The following is a 12477-nucleotide window of genomic DNA, read 5'->3' as shown; positions in this document are numbered from 1 at the left end:
ACTAAGAACCGGAAGTTGAGATAAAAATTCAATGCTTTTCATTTGGAATATGTCTTTATCAACTGATAGATACATCATGGGAGAAAATCAGACACATAAAATTTCTTGACTATTATGATGGTTCTGTTCTGTCCATTCCCCTGATACACCAAAAAGATCAGAAAAAATAAAACAATATTTCACAAACAAAACACATCTTGATCATACCACAAAACCCAACACAAAAGGCCTTATCAATCATCAGCTTTAGCTTCATTCAATAACTCCGATTCGCTTCGCCGATTAAATGACTTCTCTCTGATAGTGTCCAAGATTGGTTTCCATCTACAAGGACTCCTCCCTCCATATGCCATGGCCAAAGCAACTTGCTCAGCCACACCAATTCTTGCAGGGCTCCGACAAGGCGAAGACATACTCCAAACACTACTAAATTCGCCATCGCTGCTCGAAAATTCACTAGTACTATTAGTAGTACTAGTTTTTCCATTGAGAGTGTTACTTTTCATCTTCTTGTTCTTCTTATTATAATTCTTCTTCTCTTCACACCTTGTTTTTGCTATTGAATTGAGCCTCTTTGCAAGAGAAGCCAAGTCAACAGGGGAAGCCTCAGATTGGAGAATTGAGTATGGAAGAATGAAGTAGACATGGCCAGGTTGGAGCTGTGTGTCACCCTTCAATGGCTTTGAGGAAGATGAAAGAAGCTGAATTGAAGTGCATACAAAATGCTTTGGAGGGTTACCAATGACTTGGCTCACTGAAATTGGTTCCTCAAAATCTTCAACATATCCACTTAGATGAACCAAACGGACACTGCTCAGTTTTGAGCATGATCTTGAAGAAAAACATCCTCCCATAGTTTAGACTTTGCTTGAATTTGAATCAACTATATAGTGTATATATATATATAATATTGAATTGGGGTTTGAATTATTGCTAAGTTGGATAAGTATCTAAGATGTTTGGTGTAGTTAGATACAACAAAAGGGTACTTATAAGAGGGTTTGTTTTTGTGATGAGAAATTTCTACATACTATAGTGTAGTGACCAAAATTCTCACCTAATAAATATTCCTTTTCATTTTCAAGTACCAAAGTTTTCTAAAGTTTCTAAACTCTAACCCAACCGTGAGAATTGGGTCAGTGACTAGTTTGGTCCTTGTCAATATTTCAATTTCTATGATGATGATGATGATTGCTGATTGATGAAAGGTGGTAACCATTGAATCAGTCAACAGTCAAAGAAGAAATTTACCATTTTTGCCAGAAATTATACCATGAAAATTAATAGTAAGTAAATGCTAGAGTCAAGTATTGAAACCGTCAAATTATTTGCTTTATTAATAAAAACTTTTAAAAATAAACATGTTAACAAGTCTTCTTATTGGCTAAACCTTTTTTTAATTTTAATTTATACAAGAAAATCATTATTGTTATTTGATTTTATACGTTATAATCATCCTAGTCTGTAAAGTTTTTAATTATATATATCATAATTGTATTGTTTTTAGTTCATACTTGAGAACTAAAATGGTAATATTCAAACTATTGCAAATTGAAAATAAAATATAATTGGAGTTTAAGACTAAAGCAATAGTTAGAGAAAAATATATTATCTATTTATCTTCACCATACATCAGACATAACAGTAATACCAGTTATTGTCTCTAAGAAATTAAAACATTTCCTTTCATTTTAGATTCTTCTAACTAAAAACTTGCCCAATGAACTTAACAAAAATACTAGAGTTAATTAATCAAGATAACTTGTTCAGAAGTTAACCATTTCTTCTATTAAAAAATAGTAACTATCATTGGGCAGTGTATAATTGCATATACTTAATTAGTTTTATTTTATTTTCGATAGTAATTTCAAAAAAATAAAGAATTAATCAGTTGGGTCTAGATTTTATTTAAAAATTTGTTATTCATCAATAAATTGCTACATATATATTATATAATACGAAATTTAAACTTCTAACAATGTTTAACGAGTTCACCACTTGACTTAATTAATTAATGTTATAATATCATATCTAGGGGAACATAAAATAATCAAATTGTGGTTAATTGGTTAAAAAATCGTAACCATATTTTAGTTAACCAATTTAATAAAATAATTTTAAAAATTATATTCATATTATTAAAAAATAGTTACCTAAAATCAAATTTTAAAAATCAATTTTTAATTGATTAACCAAAACTAAAACCAAATTTTATATAAATCTTGTGTTCAAATTAATTAATCGATTTTTTTTTTGTAAAACCGGTTTTTAAATTTTTTGTTTCTGAAAAACCTAATTTTTTATGTAAAAATTGGTTTTTTTAAAACAATCTATTTTTTTTTAAAATTAGTTTTTATTTTTATTATTAATTGAAAATCGATTTTTAAATTTTTCTAATCGGTTAATAACTAGTTTTATCATATAAAACTAATTTAATTAATTAATCAAATTATATTTTTTATTAATCTAAAAATAAATTTAATTTTTAGATCATATACGACCTTAAAATTCATATAAAAACTATTTTGAAGTATCAAAATCCTAGGTTGAGAAACAGTGGCACATGTCATTCGTTATTTGACTCATACAATACACAAGTCTAGCTATTGACCAACACGGTGATCAATAAAGACTTTAAACACTAGAGATTAGTAGTGTTGAGTGTTGACTCACATTACAGTGGCCTTGATTTTTTTAGTTTGAAGTGTTGGAAACGCTACCTTCCTAATTTGTCGTCTATGTGTGACTATGACCTTTTACCTTTGCCTTTGGGCAAAGTTCAATAACAACTTGATTTCTACTTCAATGGACTCAGATTCTCAATGCATTCATCTAATTAGACTCATAAATTAATATATACGCCATATATAATTATTTTCATTTTAAATTATTAGTAGTAAAGCCAAAAGTTTTAAGTTATTATAATGCATTTTAATACTTGTGCATTTAATAAAGGATCATTTAAATAAAGACGTCTAAAATATTTTTTTTAAAAGATATTTTTTATTAATTATAATTTAATATATAATCGATTAAACTGTGTTATTTTTTTGTCAAAATTAGGTTAGATAAATTATATATATTAATTTTAAAAACTCTAAATTCTAATCCTATGATGGCAGAGAAATAAAAGACTAATATTTAGGATTCTCAAAATTAATATATATAATAGGAGTATTTTAGTCATTTCTCTAATAAAGATATTGTAATTATTTTTTATAAAAAAATATTAATTTAGACCAGTTCAAGATTTGATTTACTATTTTTTTGGTCAAATTAATTTTTCTGGTCTAATTTTGACAAAAATAATATGGTTTAATCGATTATATGTGTTAAATTTTAATTATTAAAAAATATATTTAAAAAAATGTTTTAGACGCTTTTATCTGAATGGGATAAAATAATAGGACAAAAAAATCTAATTTAATTTCAGTGGTTTATAATATTAGTAGTAGTAACTGAAAGTTTTTATATTAATTTTTTTATTCTTAAATTCAATAATGATATAAATAGTTATATAACTGATAAAATAGACACATCCAAAAGTGTTATCTATCTATGCTAATAATTGTGTAAGTGATAAAATAATAAGACTAAAAGTTTTTGTGTCATTTTTTAATGTTTTACACACCCTATTAAATATAAAGTTGGAGTGAGTAAATTCATCAAAAGTTTTATGTTATAATATGTGCTAATAACTCTTTAATTGATAAAAAAAAAATAGAAGACAAAGTTTCAATTTTATTATGTCATTTTTTGAACACCCTATTAAGTCTAAAGTTGAAGTATATAATACCAAATGTTTTATTTTATAACAAAAATTATGATTCTAATATTATTTTTGGAATAATGAGTTTACATACGTTATTAGATGTAAAGTTCAAATAAATTCAAGTGAAGTTTACTTAAATATTCAAAGTTAAAGTGAATAGAAATAAAAAATATTATGTTATAATATGTGCTACTAATTGGGTAATTTATAAAAGAGAGTGGGCACAGGATTTGATGATCCTAAAATATTTGGATCATTAAATAGTCTCATAACAAAATATGTTTTTTTTTAGTTTGTTAATAATCGTTAAATAGTCTTTATCTAATTTTAATTACAAATTAATCTCTTATATATTATTTAATTATAAATTTTATTTTTTATTTTATAAATCATTATTTTATCATTCGTCTATCATATTTATTAATAATAAAAAACTAAAACAATAACAAATTAGATCTTTTATTAATTGTAATAAATATTTTGCAATCTTAATCGATCATAATTTTATCATTGACCCATTACATACGTATTGGATTGGGAAATTAAAATTGTGTTTGTTAGAAACTCAATCGATTGGAATTAATACACAATTGATTGAATTTTGCAAGGCATGTGGGGTTTTTCTTATTCAATCAATTGATCATATTACCCAATCGATTGAAATCATCAAAACAATTTGGGTTTAGTTAATTCAATAAATCAATCGATTGACTTACGCTACTAAAATGATATATGAAAGTTTAATCGATTGGTATGATAATACGATCAATTGAAGTGTGTACGCGATTAATGGTGTTTTTCAGTTTAATCAATTGGTATGAGCATTCAATCAATTTAAAAGTGACGTGAATAAGGTTTTTCTTGCATTCAATCGATTAGTATGATAATACAATCGATTGAACTTTGATATGCGCTATATATTAAGCCCGATAACCATCCGTGTCTAGTCTCCCTCTCCTTTTTTAATTTTACAATTTCATTTCTGCATAATCTCTCTTCTCTTTTCTTCTTCTCCAATCTCATTAACATCCACTCCAAACTACATCCATATTATTAATTCTCATCCAAATCTCTAAAAAATTCACCGAACCAATATCTTCAAAATGGCCAGAACTAAAAACGCAAAAAGAGCTAGGGTTGAGGGTGAAAGTTCTGCATTCACCAATTTATAACTTTAATATTAAAAAAAAGATAAAATTAGAGTATCTAAATCAAAATAAAAACTTAAAAATTGAAGATAGAATTTTAAAGATAAAATAAATGGATAATAAAATAATAATTTATAAACACGAGTAGAAAAATTGAGAACGACGTAACATATAACGTAGTGCATAATTCAATCGATTGAATTGTGAAAATCCATATTGCTTTGAAAACTTAAATTTATTGGGTAACATAACCAATCGATTGAAATTAACATGAACAATCAAAACCCACATTCTAATCATCGTTTAATCGATTGTATAAAAGTTACAATCGATTTATTTTTTAGAAAACTATACTATCGTCCAATATTCAATCAATTATTTTGTGAAAACCTGAATTCCAATCGATTGAATTATGAAAAATTTGAAATTCAATCGATTGTTTTATTAATCCAATCGATTAATTTTATAAGAAACACGATTTCATAACCCTATACGAATGTAACGGATCAAAGATAAAATTTTAATCGATTAGGATTGCCAAAAAATTATTACGATTAATGAAAAATCTAATTCGTTATTATTTTTGTTTTTGATTATGATAGATGAATGATAAAATAATAATTTACAAAATAAAAAATATATTTTATAATTAAATAAAATATAAAAGATTAATTTGTAATTAAAATTAGATAAGGACTATTTAATAGTTATTAAAAAATTTAAAAAATATGTTTTATTATTGGACCATTTAATAGTCCAAATGTCCTTAGACCATCGAATTCTTTGCCAAGAGAGTGTTAGGGAGTCAGCAGATTTTGTAATTTATAGTCATTATTAGTATTTTTAATGGTATGAGATTACATCTAATGGTGTGAGATTACTCACTTTTTTTTACTGATTAAATACTGATCAAATTTTAATAAATGTATTGGCTCTCTAGATTTTCTCCTTATAAAATACGAGCGCGCTACACATCCATATAACCATGTAACCAAGTTGGCCCAATCCCAAATAGAATCACGCGCCTTAATGAGAGTGAAAACACGCACCCGCTCATTATGAAAAAACTTTACTTCTTCTTCTTCTTCTTCTTCTTTTCTGCTCACATTATAGGCTTCACCGTTCTCCTCTGCTCGCGTTTTCTTTCTTGTTCTTCTTCTTCTTCTCTACTCGCGTTCTTCGTTATGGATCTGCATTGACTTCAACGTAATTAATTTTGTGGTTCTTCTTCTTCGTTTTCTTCTTCAATCTGGACTTTTAAATTGAAACAATGAATGAATCAACTTCAAAATCAGTTGAATGAGTGTAATTTTGATTATTCTTTCGAAACGCATCACAATAATCTTAAACATTGAACAAAGTAAAAGAGGCCACCAAACCGAACAACATTTATTTGGTGAACCAAAATCACAAAAGTCACCGAACCGAACAATGTACATGTGGTGAATAAATGGTGATCAACTCTCAATCAATAAGAATAGTATTTCTCCATGCAAAAGAAGTACTGAACAGAGTAACAACCAATTTCAAAGCCCTAGTTACAGTATCCACTGAACTGAAGAAGAAGAAGAACCTACGAGCGCAAATTTGAAAGAAGAATGAGGAGGAGGAGGAAGAGGAGGAGAAATACTATTCTTGTTGATTGAAATTTGATCGCCATTTATTCACCACGTGTATATTGTTCGGTTCGGTGGCCTTTGTGATTTCAGTTCACCAAATGAATGTTGTTCGGTTTAGTGGCCTCATTTTACATGGAGAAATAATATTCTTGTTGATTGAAAGTTGATCACCATTTATTCGCCACATGTACATTATTCGGTTCAGTGACCTTTGTGATTTTGGTTCACTAAATGAATGTTGTTCGGTTCGGTGGACTCTTTTTACTATGTTCAGGGTTTAGGGTTATTGTGATAGCATGCAACAATCATTTTCTAGCTGTCTCAACGTAATAACCTCATTCAACTGATTTGAAGTTGAATCATTCATTGTTTCCATTCAAAAGTGTAGATCGAAGAAGAAAACAAAGAAGAAGAAGAACGACGGAGCTTATTACGTTGAATTCAATACAGATCAATAATGAAGAATGCAAGTAGAGAAGAAAAACGCGAACAGAGGAAAATGATGAATTTTATTAGGTTGAAGAAGAAGAAGAAGAAGAAGAAGAAGAAGAAGAAGAAGAAGAAGAAGAAGAAGAAGAAGAAGAAGAAGAAGAAGAAGAAGAAGAAGAAGAAGAAGAAGAAATAAGAAGGAGGAAGAGGAGGAGGAGAAATACCATTCTTGTTGATTGAAAGTTGATCACCATTTATTCACCACATGTACATTGTTCGGTTTGGTGGCCTTTGAGATTTTGGTTCACCAAATGAATGTTGTTCGGTTCAGTAGCCTCTTTTTACTTTGTTCAATGTTTAAGATTATTGTGATAGCATGCAGTAATCATTCCCTAGCTGTCTCAATGTAATAACCTCATTCAACTAATTTGAAGTTGAATCATTCATTGTTTCCATTCAGAAGTATAGATCGAAGAAGAAAACGAAGAAGAAAAAGAATGACGGAGCTTATCACGTTGAATTCAATGCAGATCAATAATGAAAATGTGAATAGAGAAGAAAAACGTGAATAAAGGAGAACAGAGAATTTTATTAGGTTGAAGGAGGAGGAGGAGGAGGAGGAGGAGAACGAAAACGTGATACGTTATATGAGGCACGTTGATAAACCACTATTTTATTATTCATATTGTGTTTAATTGAGTGGTTTTTATCAAGTCTTTACCCACTTATTCATATGATTTGCATGTATTTACAATTCCTTCCTAAAATTATTCTATGATTGAAAACTTGCTTCCTAAAGATATTTTAATTGTATATTTTTATTCTCCTTTATACCATTTGATGCCGTGATCTGTGTGTTAAGTGTTTCAGGCTTCATAGGGCAGGAATGGCTTAGAAAATGGAGAGGAAGCTTGCAAAAAGGGAAGGAGCACAAGAAATAAAGGAGACAACCAGCGGACAGTGACGCGCACGCATGGCTGACGCGTGCGCGCGACTTGGACAAAATCACAGCGACACGTACGCGTGGATTGAAGTTCGCGCAAACGACGCGAGCACGTGCCTGACGAGCACGTGCCTGACGCACACGCGTGAGAGGAAAATCGCTGAATGACGCGTACGCGTGACCGACGCGTACGAGTGACCTGCGCGATCTGCAAAAATTACAGAATACACTGGAGACAGTTTTGGGCCGTGTTTTGACCCAGATTTCAGCCCAGAAACACAGATTAAAGTCAGGGAACATGCAAAGACTCAATATATCAGATCATACACACAGTGTTAGGTTTAGATGTAGTTTTCAGAGAGAAATGTTCTCTCCTCTCTCTTAGAATTATGATTAGGATTAGGATTTTTATTAGAATTAGGATTTCATCTTCTTCAATCACAGGTTCAATGTTCCCTTTATTTATTTTCTCAATTTAGTTTATGAACCCTTTATGTTTAGATTGATTTTCTATTTTATACAATTTGAGGTATTTCAGACTTATAATTTTAATTTAGTTTTTTATATTCTTGGTTCTGGTTGATTAATTGGTGACTCTTGAGTTATCAAACTCATCGTGATTGATAATTGTTATCTTTACTGATTGATTTAGATTTCTATAACTCTAGTCTTTCCTCAGGAGTTGACTAGGACTTTAGGTGTTAAATTGATTTGTCCACTTGACTTACCTTCATAGTTAGAGGTTGACTTAGTGGGAGCAAAATATAATTCTCATCACCATTGATAAGGATAACTAGGATATGACTTCCAGTTTTCATACCTTACCAAGAGTTTTATTAGTTATTAATTTATTAATTCCTGCAATTTATTTCTCTTGTTCAAACCTTTTTAAAACCCAAAAATACTGTTTTCCATAACCAATAATAAATCATACTTCCCTGCAATTCTTTGAGAAGACGACCCGAGGTTTGAATACGTCGGTTTATAAATTTTATTGTGTTTGTTACTTGTGACAACCAAAATTTTTGTAAGAAAGGAATTCTTGTCGGTCTAGAAGCTATACTTACAACGGAAATTTATTTGTGAAAATTCTAGATCGCGCGAGAGTTTCGTTCTTCACGCATATATAACAAACGACTGTGGGGTGGAGAAACACGTGTGTAGAAAAAGTTACTTAGATAACATCCATGTATTTTTTACATGGATATAGAGCTTTTTCCTATAAAATAATACGACTCTAGGTTTAAGTATAATATCATTTTTGAATATTCTTTTAAATTTAAAATTGAAGTGAATAATACTGAAATTATTATATATAATATGTTAATAATTGTGTTTGTAATTGATAAAAAATAACACCATCAATTCTTCTAATTCGAATATTTTTTTAATGAGTTTATATAAATATTAAATATAAAGTTCAAATGAATTTTACATAGACGTACAAATTATTCTATTCTATGCTACCATCCATGATCCATCACTATTAACAGACGCAAATCTCTCTTTAATAATAAGGCACCATTGTTCTGGACTTGAAATTTTTTTTGGATAACTTGTGCGTGTTGACTTGTAATTATTGGTTTCATTATTAGTAAAAGTATTGTGAAAAATGCTCAATGTTAAAATAAGAGCACTTGTTAATATATATTAGTTAAAGAGAAATGCAAGGCATATTGGAATTTATTATTTTTTATAATTATTTAATTATTAATTTAATTTCTGTAGTCTAATAATATAATAATATATTTTATTTTATATTTTTAAATATTGATGATTAACTAATAGCTAAAAATAATAAATTCTGATAATTTTTTAATATTTTTTAATTAAAATATTTAATTAAAAATGATTACTTTTATTGGAAATTAAATGGTTTGATTTTTAATGTATATATTAAGAGAAAAATTAAATACTTTTTTTCTAATAATAACTTTAACTGGTACCTTTAAAGTTCTTATTAGCAAAAACAAAAAGAAAAACTATTAAGATGTTAATTCCTGTCCTTTTTTTTTTACAAAAAGTTTTATATTTATATCCTTAATAAGTGTAATTATGATAATTGTCAATGTCTTTATAACTTAATGGTCTCTATCGCTATAACTGAGGTGTAGTGTTTTTCTTTTTGGTTCAACTAAGTGGAAGTTTCATAATGCTATTTAACACCTAATTTTATCACTGCATAATTCATTTGGTGGTTTAACCATAAGCTGAAATTTCTTAATTTCGTGTTGTGGTGGCATCGTGAATAATGATTATTGTGAAATTTAGTATTAAATAAAGAAAATAGTTAAATAACAATTTTTAATTTGTTTTGGGATGTACGTGTAACTTCGTAAATTAATTTTAAAATGGGGAATAAAATGGTATTACTTAATAATATTGAATTATAGTGTGTTATACAAAAGGTAAAATATAAGTACAGATCAAAGTTTAAAGATATACTTACGTGGCAAAATATAAATCATACATTCTAAAGCTACACTTTTCACTTAAAACCGTAACTCTTCATAAAGAAAAGCGTCACCTAATAGAAAAAAGTAAATTAGAAGATTTAAGAGAAGAAATAATTAAATTATCAAAATTAATAGATCAAAAATTAATGATTTTAACCAATGTTAATTGTAATGACATCGAATTCTTAAAATCAATACAAAATGATTTTTCTCAAAATCTTTATTTTACTATAAGTTTTATTGAAGAACTTCAAAAACCTGAAAAAACTTATTTTTCACACGAAATTTCAAAAAAATGCTAGCATAGAAATGATTCCCCACATCTTTATCATACTTTTAACCCACAATTAAATTCTATAGTAGATATGCTTGAAAAAATATTAGTATCCATAAAATTTCAAAGAAATAAGGAAAAAGAGAATCCCAAGGAAGAAAAATTTCAAAATATAACCAATATAACAGACTTAAAAGTAAAACCACCATTGAAATTATGAATATTGAAGAAAAATTAGAAGAAGTTACAATGCTTTTTAAACAATTAAAAATGGCTCAAGAAAATAATATTATGGAACATGGTTTTCAAATAGAAGAAGAATTAGTAAATTCTGAAAATATAGAAAATGAAGAACAAATTCTAGATTATTCAAGTGACGAAGAACCAGTAATTCCAATACAAGTAAAAAATGAAGCTGGAACATCTAAGGATAATCAATCTCAATTTAAATGGAAAACAGGTTTTGATAATTATGCTTTTAAAAAACGATAAGATATTACATATAATGATGGTTCTATATAAAGAATTTTTTGGAAAAAATATTATAGATCATAGACAAGAAGTCTATAATAAAGAATATCAAGAAGCGAAAAACCATTTAGCTAATATTCAGATATATGATCTATGTAATGTGGAATCTTATATATGCGAATATAGAATACATTATTACAAATTAAAAGAAGAAGATAAAAATCATTATCTTAGTATGTATATAACAAAACTTCCATATCCTGCTAATGAATTTATAATGGGAAGATTTATAAGAGAAATAAATAGAGGGACAATTGAAAATAATTTTATGTACTCATTTTATTTTAGAGGTCGTAATACCTCACCACCTTCGTTTTACGACTTAAGCGTAAAGCTTAGTGTGGTAGGGTGTTACACGTTGTATGCAAGAAGCGACTCAAAAAAGATTTGCGAATATAATTAGAATTTGTTGTCAGGATAATGAAGAGATACCTCAAAAATATGGTCTTAATAAAAATTTTCAAAGAAAAAGAAAATATCAATTTAGAAAAAGAAAATACTATCCAAACTAGAGAAAAAAGAGATATTTTAGAAAAGAAAATAACAATAAAAACAAAAGACAAAGAAATAACTATTGCCCGAATAAAAAAGAAAATTGTAAGTGCTGGTATTGCCAAGAAGAAGGACATTATGCAAATGAATGTCCGAAAAAGAAGGATAAAAAAGATCTTACTAAACAAATAGAAATTGCTAAGTCTTGTTTTATGGAACCTTTAGAGGAATCTGATGATAACAGTCTTGTTTCATGGAACCATTAGAGGAATCTGATGATAACTCAGACTATATTTTTGAATATGTCTCGGAAACAGACTCAGAGACTGAGTAATAATGCCACATTTATTACTATAAAAATAACAGAAAAGTTTACAAATGCTTTCATAGATTCTGGAGCAACACAATGCTTTGCTAGTTCAAATATAAAATTTGATTGGAAAAAATTAAAGAAACCATTAAGAGTTAAAATAGCTGACAAATCAATACATAAAATTGACCAAAAAGCAGAGATGGTTGAAATCTTTATTCAAAATTATAGGTTCATTGTTCCATCTATATATATGTTAGATTCTGGAATGGATTTTATCATAGGAAATAACTTTTTAAAGTTATATCATCCATTCATTCAAGAATTAACATATATAGTTTTAAAAGCTCCACACGATTCTTCAATAAATCAAAAATCAAAACGAATAAAAATACCGACTACTACTATAGATAAGATCTTAAAATTTAAAATATTTTCTATATTAGAGACATGTTATTTAAATTTATACTTTCAGATAAAAATTCCAAAAAATAATCTTGAAA

The 12477-nt window shown here is 27.8% G+C and overlaps 1 protein-coding gene across 1 annotated transcript; it reads right to left on the bottom strand.

The window, feature by feature from the left end:
• Positions 1 to 15: 15 nt before the first annotated feature.
• LOC107483924 (uncharacterized) lies at positions 16 to 988 on the bottom strand. The gene has a single exon (XM_016104528.3). The coding sequence runs from the start codon at positions 852 to 854 to the stop codon at positions 234 to 236; it is 621 nt and encodes a 206-aa protein (XP_015960014.1). The 5' UTR covers positions 855 to 988; the 3' UTR covers positions 16 to 233.
• Between the last annotated feature and the right edge of the window lie 11489 nt (positions 989 to 12477).

The sequence above is a fragment of the Arachis duranensis genome, chromosome 4 (assembly GCF_000817695.3).
Source record: "Arachis duranensis cultivar V14167 chromosome 4, aradu.V14167.gnm2.J7QH, whole genome shotgun sequence".
NCBI classification, from domain to species: Eukaryota; Viridiplantae; Streptophyta; class Magnoliopsida; order Fabales; family Fabaceae; genus Arachis; species Arachis duranensis.
Note: the sequence above shows the minus strand (reverse complement) of the source record. Positions and strands in the feature narration are given on the sequence as shown.

What these genes read in the sequence shown, in the direction of transcription:
- LOC107483924 (XM_016104528.3), bottom strand. Translation starts at nt 854, where the DNA reads ATGGGAGGATGTTTTTCTTCAAGATCATGCTCAAAACTGAGCAGTGTC.